The following is an 18313-nucleotide window of genomic DNA, read 5'->3' on the forward strand; positions in this document are numbered from 1 at the left end:
CGTTATTAGGTATTCACAATGCGGTTGTCGATACGTATGTTAACGTGCGCCCGAGTTACACGGGCAGACCACTGAAGCAGATTTCTAATTGACATCAAGAAAAAGAAATGGACCTGGGCCAGCCACTCAATGCATAGGAAAGAAAACATGTGGTCAGTTCGAGCAGCAGAAGTTTACCAAGAAATGGGAAACGCAGTCGAGGAAGGCAGCGAGTAAGATGGAGGGACTGAATAAGGAGATTCGCGGGAATAAAATGGAATCAGCTCGCACACGATAGGGCCAACTGGAGATCGTTGCGAGCGGCCTTCGTCCTGCAGTGGAGTTAATTAGGCTGATGATGATGATGATGATGATGATGATGATGATGATGATGATGATGGTCGTCATACTCTCTGGATGCCGCACGTCTATAAGTGTTGCGACATCACTATAGCACAGTTCAAAGACGCGGGCCCCCTCGCCGAAGTGAATGCCCATGGCAACACTGTTGCCCGTTATTTAGTAAGACTGTGAATTGGGCGAGTTTGTAATGATCGAAAATAAAGAAACGGCGCCACGAAGTGCGATAAAATCACGAAGGAACACACGAAACACAAGCGCCGAACTCTCAACTGAACTTTTATTCACATGCGTAGAACATACGCGGCGTGCCTCACTAAGCGTCCCTTACTCCGTCGGCCGTGTACAGTGCCGTCCACTCTTAGGGTGAACACGGCTCAGCGTGGCCTCGTTCTGCGGAGCGCCAGAGCATATAGCGCGGCCGCGCATCGAAACGAAACGGCGCAGGCGCACGAGAACGTGCTGCTCTTGCTGTACTACAGCGAAGCAATCGCGGGCGTGACAGCACCGGCCAGCACTGCAGCAGACGGTGCGATGTAGTCGCTCCTGTGGGTTCTTGTGCGCCTGCGCCACTGCGCTTTGATGCGCGGCCGCGCTGCGTGCACTGGCGCTCCGCAGAGCGCGGCCACGCTGAGTCGTGTTCACCCTAAAAATGGACGGCACTGTACATATATGTCGAGAGAGAGAGTGCAGAGAACAATCATTCGCGTTCAATTTGATGTGATTTTTCATATACATAGATAGAAATTGGTCAACACTTTTTATACATTACCCATCCAACTTTATGCAGTAATACAGTTGTGTTGATGGCGGCCTCCTCAGTAGTACAGATTTGTGTCATTCAATGTAATTTCGTAAACGTCTACAACAGTAGTTCCCAAATGGGGGTCCGCGAAGCCATTGTTGGGGGGGGGGGGGTTTGGAGCGAGTTTTTTAGAGACAGCATCCGCCTTACAGCGGTCCCTTCAGATTTTTGGTATGCAGCACCGTTTCTTTTTTTTCTTTTTTTTGCATCGCGGCGGAGCCAACTTACGTTTCCTCTTCTTCATGAGATGGCTGTAAAGCTTTTAAGCTTTTGTTGCGGTTTTCTATGACATATGCACGTGAGCATACTTTTTCTGGGTTTTCATATTTCAAGAGTAAACAGCTAGAAACGGGTTGAATGTGGCTACAGACCGTACAACTTATTGGTCGTTGGCTATTTATGACTATTCAAATTTTCTGAGTTATGCACACAGCACCTGCTCGTAACGCGATGCAACACATGACCCCAGAATGATCCATAGCGTAATAACCTCTCACTCACGACTACATAAAAATAAGAGAATACACTATTTTCAATAAGGCATATTTTTGGCCATTGGTTCTTCGCCAATCGTCAAAAATGTTCGGTGTGCCATAAAATCGCATCCTTGTTACGCGACGTCAGCGATCTGTGTAATCTCGCGGTGTTAAAATGACGTGTGCACACTAAACTGCGCATTACTATGCTGAACATTCCCTAAACATTTTTTTGAATAGCTGGAGGGTGTCTCATTCTGAATGTAATTCAAGAAGGCGACCCGCCGATCACATTGGCAGCGGCTACTTATAGCAGCTGGCGAGATGGACTACCAACGTAAGACCAGCGACGCAAGAAAGGGCAACTCGCGAACGCCAACTTTTTTGCCCATTCCATTTCTTGCGTCTATTGGATTAACGCTAATAGGTCCCCGATTTGGCTGTGAAACGACTAGGCCGACAATAACAGTGGCGTAGCCGGGGCGGGGTGGGGGGGGGGGGGGGGGCACAGCGGGCCCGCGCCCCTCCGCGGAATTTCTTTCTGCCATGTGTTACTGCGCACGAAATTACACTCGACCACACTTACCTGCCCGGACCCCACGTCAGATCAACGGCATGCCCCACCCCCAAAAAATTTCTGCCTACGCCACTGGGCAATAACTCCCAGCGCGTCTCCCAAGCGGGTGCGAATCAGGGTACGAATCACCGCTTGTGAAACGAGGCAACGAAAACCCAATTACCCAGCTTTATTCCAAAGTATTATTGCGGAGCCGACGCAGTCCAATAATTCAGTGCTGGAAATTGGCCATTCTGAACGCGAAGGCGCAGGAGTGTACACGGCTACCTTCTTTTTTGCACAGGCCGTTGAGCTTTTAAAAACTCAGCCAAAAGGGAGTCTTACCTTTCCATTAAAGGATTTTTTTTTTTTGCTTTTTCAACCTAAGCATCCGACCTAATTAACGTCTTGGCGTGGGAGGTTCAAAAGAACAAGTTGATTTAATATGAAATATAGCGTGTTGCCCATACTTTTTTAAATCTCTATTTCTGTGCATTCAGTGGGGAATGGGGCACCGGCGCTTTTTCAATACAGGTTTTCTGCGCCTATTCAACGTCCAGCACGGCAAGCTAAACGTGGGAGTTCTGCAGTCGTTCCGCTCTTTTCAGCTGGGTCCAATCATATCGAGCGCCATGTGGGCTTTTTAAAGGGGAAATGAGTGTTCCACTTGCGAATCCAATTTCGTGTAGACGGTGAACGGCAATTTCATTTGGTATTTCGATGAGTTACAAGCAGTACAGAAAATCTAGCGTGGGCTGTTCTAATCATATATACATCTGGGGCGCCTCCAACTAGACGTTTCTTTTGCTTGATTTCATTCAACGCGCCGTCCGTCTGGTCAACGCTATTCAGGCGATAACATACAGCTGACAAATAATAAAACCTTATAGGAAATCAAAATGATACATACTTCGTTTCAGCTACGTTATGTGTTGCGAAATTACAACGCCAAACCATAATGTCGCTGTTGTTCCATGGGGTTTTCAACCAGCGCCCCCAATGCGGAGATTGCGCTGGAAATAACCCTTTCCGTGACACTCGCACACTCACGTAGCCGCTCACCCGCCCAATCCTTCATTCACATAATCGTATATCATCACACACTCACTCACCCATCCAATCACATTCTAACTCACTCACACACACACACTCACTCAATCGCTTCCTAACTCATTCACATACTCACCCAATCGTTCACCCAATCAGTCACTCCCTCAAATGCCTATTCCCTTATCCAATGACTCACTCACCTGCTCACTCACATGCGCAACCCCTAACTCACAAACACCTAACCGCTCTCACCTTCTCGCTCAGTCAATAAGCCACTCTCTCACACACTCACTCACTAATTCATTAAACTATTCACTCACTCACTCACCTACTCACTCGCATACCCGACTACTCAACCACCTCTAAACTCCCATACTCACTCGACCACACTCTTAATCAGGTCCCGCTTAAGGTGCTACGTATAGTCAGGAAACGGGACATTTTTCGTCTCGTTTCCTCGATATAGCCACTCCCTTACACACTCACTCACCAAATCTCTTCCTAACTCACCTATCCACTCACACAATGACTTACCCACCTACCCACACAGACCCAACCACTCACACACTCAATCCCTCACTCACTCGCTCTCCCAATCCCACATTCACTCAACCAATTACTCAGTCACACGTAGCACCTGCAGGTAAGGAGGAGGAAAGAATGTGAGCGTGCATGTCCTCCCTCTTGCTTCACTCTGTTCACCCGTTGTTGTCGTTCTTTTCCTCCAGGCGTAATGCCAAGAACTCGACTTAATCAATAGATTATGTCTGAGGCTGTTTCCAGAAAATGCGACGCTGCTATACTCGAAATTAAGCGATCAACGTGTTCAGCAATTATGTCTCTGTCATTCTTACTTCAAACAGCCACTATCACCAACGCGTCTAGCTGTTTCTTTCATCTTATCCCGTGCAGACAAGATACGCCCTCGTGCTTCACGTTGTCCAAGCATCTTTCGCGTAAAAAATTCGTTCGCTGCGCACCGCGACATCACTCATGCAGCACGCAGCCATTGGTGATGGAGGGCTTTGAACTTTTGTGTACGGGGCTTAATTACACCCTGCGCCGTTTTGGCCTGGCTCGACTCCAATAAGTGCACACGCACGTACCCTTGTCCTAATTACTTACGCGGACACGTATAGCGACGTAGAAGCGACCGAATGTTTTATAAATTGGACGCGGTGAATGTCCATTACGAGTTGGCAAAAATATTGATAGCGCGTAGCGTTATCAATAAAAGATAGCACTGTGATCGAGTTGAGTAGCTCTTCAGGAGGCAGCTAAGAGAAAGGAAACACAGAATCAGGCGGTCGACACAGAACAAGCGCCACATGTAGCATCCAGTGTGTCTCCTTTCCGCAATCAATCAATCAATCAATCAATCAATCAATCAATCAATCAATCAATCAATCAATCAATCAATCAATCAATCAAACTTATTTTTCCATGAGACATATGGGGCCGACGGAAAAGAGAGCCGCAAGGACCACAGCTCGCATGCATCGTTCTTATGCTTTAACAGAGTTACTTATGGTCTTGTTAAGTTGTTATACGAATCTTTCGGGCACTACTAATACCTACTCGACCTCTTCAACCAGGATAACAATAGCCTGTTCTTGCTCCATTTCAGCTTCAGGGCAGCAAACTATGCTTAAGAGTTTTTCCACCGAAAAATGCCGGAGTTGATTCCCGGTTTCGCTCGTGCTTAACGCGTCAAAAGCAATTTTTGGCTGCATTTCAACGAGGGCTAGCTAATCGCGTGCCTTTAATCCCTCTCATGAACAAGTTCTCGCGCTTAACGCTATAAAGTCGCCATTGTCGTGGCTACACAACCCTGTCATATCCGCCGCTGGTTTCGTACGCATGCACGACTTTCACGGGCACCTACGCACACAAACACACGCACACACAGAAGAAGACAGCGCTGCAGAAATATACGAAAACGAAATACGTTTACGTTTCTATACACTTACTATACAACACTTGTCGGCAGGCATACTGTCCCGCGCAGCTAGATTACCTCACTGCGCACGCGTATCTTTAAAATACGAAACGTGCAATCAGCGCATCGCACAGCACCAAGCCACAGGCACCGTACGAGCCACCAACGAAGTCCGCAATACACGGGGACACACAGTACCCGTCTCTTCCGAGCGGAACACTTTCGGCTCGTATCGCACGTGGCTGGCGGCGGCGGGGTGTCAGCGCAGACCTCGGGTCACCCTGACCGGCCCTTGGTGCGCAGGCTGTGCCCGAAGGTGTGGTTCCTGAGCAAGATGTCCCGTGCTCGAGCCAGCAGCGGTCGGCCGAAGGTGCCCCGGAAGTCATCCATGCAGATATCCCACACGGCGATGCCCCCGGTGAAGAGGAGCAGGTGGGCCTTGCTCTGCAGCGACACGTCGTCCTCGTAGCCCACCCACTGGTCGCCGTTGACGACGTACGAGCACTGGGCGACCCGGTCGAACTGGCGCGACCAGCTCAGGTCGTGCGCCATCATCTGTTCCAGCTCGTAGTGGCTCAGCGTGCCCGGCTGCCGGGTGAACAGGCCGGGTTTGCCCGGACCCGCCGACGGGTCGCCAGCCTGTGTATAGAGGGAAAAACCTGACCAAGGGAAACTTTCCACATAAGTTCTAGCTAGTAAGAGGAACATATTACGAAAAAAAAGTACAATAGCGTGCGCCCTAGACCAGCTCTAAAATATGCAGGACAGTGTTATGGTTGGTTTCAGTGTGTTGTATATAAAGCAGTGTGTTCCACATATTAGCGTCCGGATAATAGTTCCTGTCGAATTAGTCGTCGTAGGTCTCCTTGATTACGCTGAACTAATCCGTACTGCCTTGTCGACGTTTACCAGTGTATTACGCAGGGATAGCGGCGTGTGTACGTTCATTGTGTTATGCGTGTCTAACGCGCTCGGAGATATTGGCGCGCAAGCGTGAGACGCGTGGAGACGCGCAGCCAAGGACTCTGGAGACAGACACCATCAGGTGAACATCTCATTGTTCAGATTTCAATAATCTCTCTCTCTTTCTCTCTCCCCTTCCCTCTCGCTCTCGCTCTTGCAGTGCCTCGTGCCAACCAATCAGTAACGAAAACAGGCTGTGCACTGCAAGAGAGAAATGGGCTCACCCGTCGTTCGCTACTGCGCCGTCCCTCCAAGTTGTATTTGGTCGGCGCGCCTGCATGTAGGGCGATCGCAGGAGGCCGGTGGAGGGCATAAATTTTTATGTCTAACCATTCTTAGGCACGTGGCTCCGTCTGTCTGCATGCACATCTGTGATGTGACACGTTAACAATAAATTGACCGATGCTGGTGAAGGTCCAGAGACGTGAACGATTGAGGGTGTGCAGGCCTACCGTATTTACTGGCTTATTCTTGAATGAACCGTATTTAATTGCGTACTGGTCTGCCGCATTCACGTGCACAGAATCAGCGCTAGTTATCACAGGCCAATGTCGGCTAGTATTGCCTAAATCAAGGTTATGTAGCATCTGCTATGCGTTGACTAACGGTTGCTATGTCGGTTAATATTAGCTCAATTATGGCTAACTACCGGCTAATGTCGGCCTATGATGGCCAATTTGGCTAGTGTGAAATGGTGTTTAAGTGACGTAATTTTAAATAATGCTTAGGTCATGTACGGCAATAATGTAGGCGACATGTAGCTTAGCTGCACTGCACGAGGATGACGTTGCAGAATATAGCTAGGAGATTATGTTTGAAGCACTTCCTTGAGGCCTTTTTCTTGTTTTTGTTTGTTTTTGTGAAAACTTTGCGCTCGATGTCGCGTGCTAAGAATACGACCGAATTATCGTCAATTTACAGTGCTTTCTTTGTGATGTACATAAGGTCGTACTTAATGCAGCTATTTCTTGATATCTCATCAAATTATTTTTCTTTTTTCGTTAGAAGCATGCCATTTCTTTTCCAATACTTAACTTTTTTTCCTCGCACCAAGGAGACCACAAAATAGCTGGGGTGCAGTATACAGGCCCCTTCGAGCCTTAATAGTTTTTTTTTATATCTGCGCTCACCCCATCTGTATTTCGCACCTTACGCTGAAGGTTTAATATATGTATATTACTCAATAAATATTTGCTCGACTTACGACTCCCGTCCGGTGTGCTATCCACCTTTGCCTCTGCCGCTTTCTTGAAGAGTCTCAAGGAGAATGCAGCATATCAATTCGTTGGCTTAAATTATGTAGGACGGCAAGGTAGGGGGGGGGGGGCTGCTAATCTCCCCACTCCTGCGTTGGAGTGTGTGTGGCGGAAGTGACGTCATCGTTTCGCGAAGGCCTTATGCGGCTGCTGGCCCTATCCACACTTTCCGTTAGTAACGGGTCTAGGGAAGTTCTCGTTGCTCAGGGCTACCGGAAAGTAAGCAAAAGAACTTTTGCCCCGTGCACTTCTCGCAACACATGCCGTTCACGATCGACACGAGCTGCATTTGTATAGCGTGGCCTGTGAACTGCGAGTGTGAGCTTCACCAACAAGACATGCATGCGACACACGTCACGTTATCATGGCGCGGATCTCTGCCGTCGTCTTCAACGGGCCACAGAAACACGCAGCTATGCGTCTGGCTCATTAACAATAATACAGGCATTTGCCACCTTCCGTTCTGAAGTGTGTCGGCAGAGCTTCACTATGGGAGCCTCATCGCGGTGCAAGCTCGAAAGTTGCACCGTTGTGCTACGGGCGAGTTGATCGCAGAAGCAGAGATACGTAAGACGGTCCTCCAAGATGACTGCAGTTCCCGCTTCAGGGAGTGTGCCGTGAGGGTTTCTATTTTCTTTATTTTGCTCCATAGCCGTGAAAGCGCAAGCACTCGCATAATCATACGCAAAAGTGTAGTAAGCGATGTTGGACGTCACCGGGATGAACTTGACTTCACTTGGGAGACGGATAACCGGGACGCAAGACAAGCTCACGAGAATGCCAGTGTCCCGAGAGTAGAACAAAAATAAGACTTCGTTTCAAGCGTCCTTTTGCGCAACGCCTACCTATTTTGGTAGGCGCATCTTCCTCTTCCTTGCAATACGCAACTTCAGTAAATATCAGTCGGCATTTACACAACTGAGAAGACCAGCACGCACAACATATCCGACGAACGCTGCGAAAGATGAATATAGATGAAATGTCAAGCTATGTTCTGCCGCTGTCGTTTATGTTTCCCTATATAAAAATGGCTGGAGCTCGCGATTTTCAATCCGTGCTGTACGCCGGCGCTGGCTACGTTTCGAAACTAGGTCTCAAAGGTAATAAAACTCTCAAGATCCCATATGCGTTCGCTCAAAGACGACTCGAAGGCGAAAGCCATATTTTAACACGAAAGTGTTTTATGCCAAGGTCCACCAAGACTTTCATGACATATTTCCGTCCCGGAAATACGTCAGCACAATTAACGCCATCTGATGGCAAAGAAAAAAAAACTATAAGAAAAAGTTCCGTTCACAGGAGTCGAACCCACGACCTTTCGGCCCGCAACGATGGCTGGCGGGCGTTTAGCACACTGAGCTACCGCCCAACGCATTACGGTGGCCACATGAACGCGCCTTTTATCTTTCACACAATCCTCTCACAGTGCTCTTGGATGGATGGGTGGATGGATGCTATGAGCGTCCCATTTATAACGGGGCGGTGACATGTGTGCCACCAGGCTCGAAAAAAAAACTTCTTTGAATCTGCAATTACCTCCGGCAACGCGCCGTTGCTACGACCATAGAGTTTCCTAAAATTAACTAGAGGGAACTCTGGCGCTGCGATCGTTCAGCCACAATGGGAATGATGGTTAGTACACGGATTTGCCTAGTCTTCGTGCTTGCGGGCTTCAAACGCACTTGTGGCTTTGTTTATTGCTGTGTTTTGGTTTTATTTCGGATAAAAGAATGAATCGCTGTGAACTTCGTGACCAGATTTGAATTTGCGAGCCTAAAAAGGTTAAAGTAGTGAAGTGTGGAACTGCTCATTTTTGCTGAGCTTCGTTTTGCCACAAAGCGGATGGAGGTGACGCGGAGCCAAACGGAGCCGAAAGAGCGAAGTTTAGACAGATCCATGTACTACCCATCATTCCCATGCTGGCCGAAGCGCCATGCGTTGCAGCTCCCATAGACACCAGCGCTAGAGTTCCCTCTAGTGTATTTATAGGAAACTCTATGGCTACGACCGTCCCAATAGGCGCGTTTTGAATAAAAGCGTCATTTCGTGAACGCTTTATCATACCGCGAGGCGGCGGCTTTAGCCCAAGCGAGGAATGCGAGGAAGCCTCGCTCACAGCATCCATCCATATCGAGAAATAGCTCTCCGATGCTTGCCTGGCTGTCGCACCGCGTTCCCCGCTCGCCCTGTGAGAATTAAAGGCCAGGCTGGAGAGAAGACACGACGCTCGTCGCGTTTGTCTTCTCGTTTCACGGCGCTTTGAAGGAGTGCGTATCGAGTTATCAGTGTTTACTATGTGATTGTTGATGTCATCTTTGTGCAGGATTTACCATACGTGGTGTCCAGGTATATCAAGACGTTGGACTGGGATAGTTGGTACATACAGTAAAACCTCGGTGATACGATCACGGCTCGTACGAATTTCGGGGTGATACGAATTTTTATGTGGTCCCGGTCAAGGCTCAATAGCGTGCAGTGCATTGGAGTACGGTTGTTGCGAACCGATTTGCACCCCGCGACGTTTGATACGAACGTACGCTAGCGTACAGGTACGAACAGGTGCTGCCCGCGCTGTCGCGGAAGACGCGGCAGTCGCGCGGGCGCGGGCATGCGCGCTGCGCGACCTTCAACGGTGCGTCGTTGCCTCCGAGATAGTGCGCGCGAATCTTAGAGGCTTTTAGGCGCCTTCGCGTTTAGATTACAGATGACGTTGACGTCGCGCTTTTTTTTTTTTTCCGACGCGTTGACGCGTGCTCCTGTGCTCGAGGCAGCAGCGTCTTTGTACTGTGTTAACAGCTTCCTGCCACCTCGATGCAAGCCATGTCCCCGCAATCAGACGTTCTATGAAACAAGACTGAAACTTGGGCTGCGGGACTATCATAAAGTCCTATTAAAGGCGGACAAATACCCCAAGAGACGAGGCGAACGGTCTTTGAGAAGGAACTTCGCCTCTATCTATCGTGTGCAAAGCGCTTCGTAAGTCACTTTCGCCGCAGTACTGTGGCGTCATGCAGAAAAGCGTAGTAATAATAGGAAGGGGCTACTAGCGGTCACGGGGCACAACACATCTGGTTCATTAATTACACACGCGCGCATGCGCCGTGTATTGACGGGTACAAGTATGATCGCTGACGTCTAAAAACGTTACTGGCAAACATTCAGAGCTGTTCATGACGTCGCTGCGGCCCTGAGAAACACTGAATCAAAACGTATGCCAACTTTCTTGTGTCGCATACTAATTTTCTGTTTTCGGGTGATACGTATTTCGGATGATACGAATATTTTTTGGTAGCCCCGCGAGATTCGTATCACCGAGGTTTTACTGTAGTCACAAAGATAATAACCAGCGGAAAACACAGGACACAGCGAAAAGAACTCGACGGCGCAAGCTGGCACTTACAGCCAGCTTGTCCCGTCGACTCCTTTTCGCTGTGTCCTGTGTTTTCCGCTGGTTTTTATCCTTTGGTCGAGGTATATCTTGACAACTTCATCTACCGCAATGGTTAAATCATGATCATGGGCGTTAGTTGTCGTTATGGAGATGTCCCAACGGGCGTCAACCTGGGTGTGTCCACATCAAGTGGTGCTATATCTGCCAAAAAACAGTAGACATTGTACAAGCTCTCATATACCAATGCACTATAAACAATCAACTACTTCTGTGACGACGCGTTTCACTTTCGTGTTATACACCGATTCCTATGATGGAGAGATCAGCCATAAGTTTTGTTCTCACTTGGTGGTGCATTGGTTCTCCCCAACCTTCGAAGCCTTTCTGCACCTAACATGGCTTGCAAAGCCTCCGTGATCGGCCCACCTCTGACCACCATCACGTGACGTCACGTTATGTGACGTCACATGAACGGCATGTTATATTACGTCATACTGATCTCATGATGACGTCCCAAATTTTTGCGATCTATGATGTAATGGTGACGTCATCGCGTAAGGATGATCTTTATGCATCGTTCGTGTTGATGCCGACGGTCAATTTTCGCGTTTTATGAGGAATCTGAGGCCTAAATAATAAGCAGTACATCCAGCATGTTCACAAATCCTTGTCCCTGATTATTCTGCGTACGGACTTTGGTGGAAAAGCCAAAGGCAGGCACGAAAAACTATAGCCTGCTGCGAAACGAGCTTCTGTTGCGAAATCAAGGCCCGGATGATGATTGGGCGTAGGTTTTACCCTATCGTGTTCAGCGTCTGTGCGTCGTATTTCTTTATTTTGTCCAACTGCACGTGGCATGACGCGTGGCTGCTATTGCTTAGTGGTCCCGTGCTCACCCACCTGCCTGACGACCGCTGTCTGATCAGCGCAGTATGCTCAAATGTCTACGTCTCGTGCCGATTTAACAATCATCTACACGTCTAGATCAAGCCTCAAGGCTTCTAGGACCGTCGAAAGAAGTTATTCATTAACTGGTTACAGTGACCTGAACCAACGCAGAAATATTTTAAGACACCGCAGTGCAGAGCTTCAGGTTATAGTAAAATTCCTGAACTGTTTTACTTAATTGCTTTTAATTTTTTTTACTCATTTTGCCGTCGTAAGTAAAACCAGTAATTATGAAAGCAGCCATATTTTAGTGCCTCGGGTTAACAGCCAGATTTAGAATGGTGGCTCCAACTTAAAGGTACTCCAAGCAGGAAATAAAATTTGTGTTTGGGAACCGTGTTGGGAGCGGGTTTCAGAATTGGCTTCCCAGCTCGCATTATCGTCGCATAATTGCACTTTCCTTACGGCTGAAATTTTAGTAAATTCTCGGGTCTACGATGAGGTCCCGCATCAGGGCGGAAGACTTCAGATTAATTTTTAGCACCAGTGGTTCTGTATCGCGCTCCTAAATCAAAGTACAGATTTGTTTTTTCTGCTTTTTGTCTTTTTTCTTTTGTATTTCGCACCTATCAAAACGCAGGCGCCGTGGCCGAGATTTGAACCCTCCACCTCCAGCTTAGCTGCTGAGTTACAACGGCGGGCGTCCTCGCTGCTGCAGAAAAATACAGAGCGATGCAGTTTACAGAAACCAGATCGTGAGATACTGGCATACGTATACTTGCTACACGTTACGCCTAACCTAACCTAACCTAATCCGCGGCTGAAACTCGGGCTGTACGACAAAACTGCCAATAGTGTCGAATCGAGATCGACGCAGTAGAGCTGTCATTATCATGAAACTTGAGATCAAGATAAAACAAAAGCTCACAGGGTTCCTTATGCATTCACCTAAGACGACTCGAAGGCGACAGCCATCTTCTTTTTCTTCTAAGTCGATGTATTCATCCTGCCCCGCCACCCACCGAAATCTTTCCGCACCTAACGTAATTTTGCACTGCCTCAAGGATCGGAGGCGTTGCAAGCTTTCTGCAGTTCACCTGGTTTTGCACTGCCTCCGTGATCGGCCCACCTTTGACCAACCGACGCTCTCGTGTGAAGAGGTCATGTGACGTCATGATGACGTCACCAATTTAAGTGATCTGTGACGTCATGATGAACGTCATATGGTGGCGTTAAGCACGTTATGAAGAGTTTTTGTATCACTCGTGTTGGCACCGATGCCGCGGGACGCCGGTCAGTTTCCGCGTTCGATGAGGCATCTAAGGCTTTCGCCTTAAAAAAGCCCCAGCTGCAGTCTTCCATCCTTACTCCTTTCAGCTATGGCATCGATAACCTACTGTAGTTGACCGGTGACTCGCGTTTCAAGATTTGTCCCTGCCATCAGATTTATAGAAAGCGATAGCCCATGTCATGCTTTGCTTCTAACAAAAGTTGAGTTATTCAGAAATCGTGCGAGATTTTTGAATAAATAACAAATAACCCATTGGTCGTGTTATTTCTTATTTATTCTTCTTTTTTCGGCGTTGCACATCAAAAACGGGACGAGCCATGAAATATTATTCCTTTGTGAATGTTTTGCCGCAAACCGTTTTAAAGCGGATAATTTCCTAACAAACAGCCCATCGAAATAGACCAGTTCTAAAAGAATCACCATGTACTATACTGGGAGAATATATGGGATCGTTGCTAAGCCAGCTGTGCCTGAACATCTGTACAGACATTCTGTTTAGAAGAAAAAAAAAAGGTTTGACGATTTAGACCACTATGCATTCTACGATAGTCGGTTACAACACAATAAGCGCGCCGCAGCTCGCCCATCGAGCTGCGGCGCGCTTGCCATTCATCTGGGCACAAGAGTCGTGCTAGGAGGTTTCTTTTCTAATCGTAAATACTTTTCCTTTGCTAGTGCAAGTGCTACGCACATTAGGAATTAAAATTCGTCGTCGCTACCTAACATATTGCGCTTGGCTATGCATCGATGTCGGAATCTTTGCTGAAGTTCACCAGGAAGTTAAAGTCGCCGACCGAAAACCAACGAAACGAACCTGTGTTTAATGGGAAAGCAAAAGCGCTAGTCTTGTGTGCATCTTGTCCTCGCCTACCTCGCGCTGTTTTTAGCCATGAATACGTACCAACCGGAGCAGAAACCTGGAGACTTACAAAGAGGGTTCAACTTAAATTGAGGACGACGCAGCGAGCGATGGAAAGGAAAATGATAGGTGTAACCTTAAGAGACAGGAAGAGAGCAGAGTGGGTCAGGGAACAAACGGGGGTTAAGGATGTCATAATTGAAATTAAGAAGAAGAAATGGATATGGGCCGGGCACGTAGCACGTCGGCCGGATAACCGGTGGTCATTAAGGGTAATTGACTGCACCTCTCCTTCATGGAGGAAGGAAAAACTAAGGAGAGGCCCTGACGTCACATTCGTAAAGCCTCCGCATCGCAAACACCCGCATCGCCTCCTAGCGAAGGAGCAGCGAAACATTTTGCGATTTCCGTCGCGACGTTTCCAAGCGCATGCGCGCATCGCAAAACTTTGCAGCCTTTTTGTTTGTTTGTTTGTTTGTTTGTTTGTTTGTTTTTCGCCGTGCAAGCCGTGTAGTCGATTCACGCATGCTGCTCTTTCTGCCTGTTCTTTAGGAAAGCCACGCAACGCCCAGCTGTTGCGTATACCCGGAGCAAATCGCATGCACTGCGGACAGTACCGGGTGTCACTTTTCATGTGTACGTATACGTTCGCTTCATTGCTGATCACTAAGATATGGTATTTGCATGCGAAGCTCTCGGATGTGCGCTCTGTTGCTTGTTACTAATTCTGTCAACTCAGAACTCATGTGAACTTTTGTTTTTGGCGTCTGACGCGCCGTACATTACATGCGCTGAAGGCATCGTACGTTTTAGAGGCTGTGTCGTTCAACGAAAGGGCAATTAACTTTTGTTGTTGTTATCGGACTACGTGATGTATGTATTGTGCGGTGTGCGCTCGCTGCGTGCTTGTGTTGTGTGCGCACTGGAATTACAAACTTTACGTGCACAATCGCGTATACAATACAGCGGTGTCTTCTTTTCGACGTGAAGTTACGTCAACTATAAGTTGGCGTTGCGCCAAATAGCTACTGCGCTCACTCCATATACACGAGCAAAGAACCGCTAATCGGGCCATAGATCTGGAAATCGGGCTGCAAGAAGGGAAAAGAAATGCCTAACGCCCAGCAGAACGCGTCAGTCACTGCTAGGTGAATTCAAATACGATGAGGCAGGGGCTGAATGTTTTTGATTACGGCACGTACCGGTACTTTCTGTACTGTTGCACAAAAACGCTCCACGAAGAATTTCAGCACGCAGCGCTCGGGCCTGCCACGCACGAACAGCCAGGTAAACGTCTGCTTGCAACATTTTACTGGGTGCGAACCGCACAATATGCGCTATGTTTACGCCGGGACTACAGATCCGAGCAGAAGCGAACCACCGCGGAGAGCACGCCGCGGGGCGTCTGCTGTTTTGTTTGCCCCGTACCGGTTTGTTTGCCCCATAAATGTGACGTCACTTCCGCCACACTTTTCGCAATGCATTGGGATACGATAGGGCCTCTCCTTAGTTTTGCCTTCCTCCATGCTCTCTTTAGTAATCCTTCCTCCATGATTCCAAGAGATGGCAAACGCGTGAGGGGGAGACAGAAAATAAGGTGGGTCAGCGCCTCCTCTATTTTTCTTGGGTAGATGAGTTTAAGTTTGTAGGTATAACGTGGCAGCAGAAAAATTACACCATCTCCCGCTAAAGGGGACCATGAGGCGATGCGAAGCCGGAGCACTTGCACGATCGCGTTCCGTTGGCATTCGTTGGGCATACTACAGACCTCGCGTCGTGGAACGCGAAGAGGGACGCTACGCGCGTCGTATCTTCCATCTAGCCTGGCCGTTAATTCTCACAGGGCGAGCGGGGAACGCGGTCGACAGGCAGGCGAGAGGGGGGCAGCGTAGGAGAGGAGAGAGAAGGGGAGGGCACGCGCTCGAGCTCATCGCGGCGTTGCGCAGGAGAGAATTTCGGCATGTCTAGCCCGCGTTTCAGAGGAAGAGTGGAAAGGGGGAGGGGTATGGGAAGGGAAAGTGGAGAGGGGAAAGGGAAAGTGTAGAGGGGAAGGGGGAGGGTGAGTGGAGAGGAGGTGTGTGGAGAGGGTATGCGCATGCGCAGTAAGGGTGGTCACGCCGCACACCACCACCAGGAGAGGAGAGGGCGATACATGTCACGTACTCCCGCAGCGCATTGTCTTTAGGGAGTCTTCATTTGCGCGCGCCCCCTCCGTTTCTAAGGCTGGTTATGGGAGAGGGGAAGGGGAGAGGGAAAGGGAGAGGGGTAGAGGACATGGGGAATGGTGAGGGGGAGTGGAGAGGAGGTGTGTGGAGAGGGTATGCGCATGCGCAGTAAAGGCGGTCACGCCGCACACCCCCACCACCACCGGACAGATACTGCCGTTTACTGCCGGGAGATACGCCGGACAACGAAGACGTGACAAGGTTAGACTAAGAGGAGCTACGCCCCTAAAAACCGCTACAAGGCATTCACAATGCGGTGGTCGAACTGTACGTTACGTCTGCCCAAGTGACACAGGCAGACAACTCAAGCGGATATTCTAATCGACATCAAGAAATAGAAATGGGCCGGGGCCGGCCACGCAATGCGTAGGACAGACATCAGATGGACAGTGAGAGCAATAGAGTGGTCACTGAGTGACGGGAAACGCAGTCGAGAATGGCACAGAGTTGCAGGGATTGACGAAGTAACGTGGTTCTGGTGGGGGCTAAATGGAATCAGCTCGCACAAGATAGGATGAATTGGAGATCAGTGGGAGATGCATTCGTTCTGCAGTAGACTTAAGGGGACACTATTAAAGTGAAACAATGAATTGGTTTATATTGTTAAATTGTATTCTGGGAACTCGAATGCGTCGTTAATTTCACCAACATAGGTTTATTAACAGAGGAGAAAACCGAGGTCAAAGCTTCATTATTAAGTCTCGCACCAAAATTTTCGCGCATCACATCACGGATTTTAAACTGTGTGTTTCCTTTCTTTTGTATTTTGGCGAAATCGGCGCAACAAATTTTTTAAAACTTGTTACGCTAAGACTACGTCACTTTTACAGGACAACCTACTTCATTTTTACTAATTGGGAACCACGCAGGACCTAGCAGACGCCGTCAAAGCTCATGTCGTCACGACGTTTGGTGCGGGAATTTGAAGGTGGCTTCGCCACGCGCATTTTCATTTCGCGCGTTTTCTCGCTTACCAAGCGTCTTCTCGTTGCAAGCGTGGTGATTTCGGAAATTTGAAAGAGACATTTACTAATATCAGAAAGATCGTTTCTTTACTGTCCCTTTAAATAATCTGATGATGATGACGCGTCGCCATGCGGTTCGGATGCCGCGCGTGTATAACTGCTCCTCTGTCACCGTAGCACAGTTTTAAAGAGGCGGGCCCCCTCACCGCAGTGAGTGTATATGCAACACAGTAGCCTGCATTATCCAACACTAACGGACATTATAACTGATTTAGCCGACAAAAGCCAATACTAGTCATGGTTTAGCAAAGAGTAGCCAACATTAGCCATCATTTATGTTACACTATATCTCGTGTGGTATGGTTACTTGTAGGGGCGACCGCTCAGTCCTGCATTCCTTCTACAGTAATCCGGCATTGTGATATGACATAGCCAACGGAAGAACCCATGCGTTCGTATAAACAGCAGCGCGTTACATTGCGCGTACGTGTTCTTTTTAACCGTGGTGCACGTTAGAGGCCCGGCCTGTCGTCTCCTGTAATCTCCTGCCATCTCACGGCGTCGCTTGGCGTCACGCAGGCAAAAGCATATGTATAGCGTAGCCATGTATAGCATAGCTATGTATAGCAAAGTATAGCCAGGAGACGGGAAAGGAAAGCGAGAGTGAGGAGGAGCGATGTGAGGGTGAGGATGAAAGAAAGGAGGCGGAGATAAGGGTAAAGCATAGTATAGCCGTGTATGGCATCACGCACGCAAAAATCCAGGTATAGCATAGCCATGTATAGTGAGTACTGCAAAGGGCGGGAAAGGGAAACTCACATGCAAGCATATCTAAGTGCCATTTTAATGATTTTAAAAGAATCGCAAGAACAAAACTAGGCTTTAAGAGGTAAAGCGGCACACTGTCTCTCGCGAGAAGTGTTCGACGTCATTATCGGGACGTGACGAGATCTGTGCTTGTACAGCCCTTGCCTCGCGTGCTCTGCGACAGACTGGTCGTTGAATAACAGCTCGCGTGACAGTGAGTCGTTTTGAAAGTGTCGACGAATAGCTTGAGGGCATAAACCGCCGCTGGTTTTGATGGCCGGCCGAAGATAACGCACGGGCACGTGAAACACTGAGATTAAAGTTTAGTGGAAGGTAGCATCGATTTTTAATTTGAAACATATTACCAGGTGGACGCGTTTATCGCTGCGTTCTTTATTTTCACTCGCTCGCCTCTTTTCTCCAGTTTTGTCTCCCCGCTGGAGATGTGGGTCGCCGCACTTATTTTGTTTTAGCGACACCAGCAACGAGGGATCCTGTTGTTG

General features: G+C 48.5%; 1 protein-coding gene across 1 annotated transcript in view; it reads right to left on the reverse strand.

The window, feature by feature from the left end:
- Positions 1–5410: 5410 nt before the first annotated feature.
- LOC119391380 (endochitinase) overlaps positions 5411–18313 on the reverse strand; it is a 56193-nt gene continuing 43290 nt past the window's right edge. The window contains exon 5 of the mRNA XM_037659062.2: positions 5411–5804. Within this exon, the coding sequence (XP_037514990.2) occupies positions 5442–5804 (363 nt within the window). The 3' untranslated portion in view covers positions 5411–5441. The remainder of the gene's footprint in view (positions 5805–18313) is intronic.

Source organism: Rhipicephalus sanguineus, chromosome 4 (assembly GCF_013339695.2).
Source record: "Rhipicephalus sanguineus isolate Rsan-2018 chromosome 4, BIME_Rsan_1.4, whole genome shotgun sequence".
NCBI classification, from domain to species: Eukaryota; Metazoa; Arthropoda; class Arachnida; order Ixodida; family Ixodidae; genus Rhipicephalus; species Rhipicephalus sanguineus.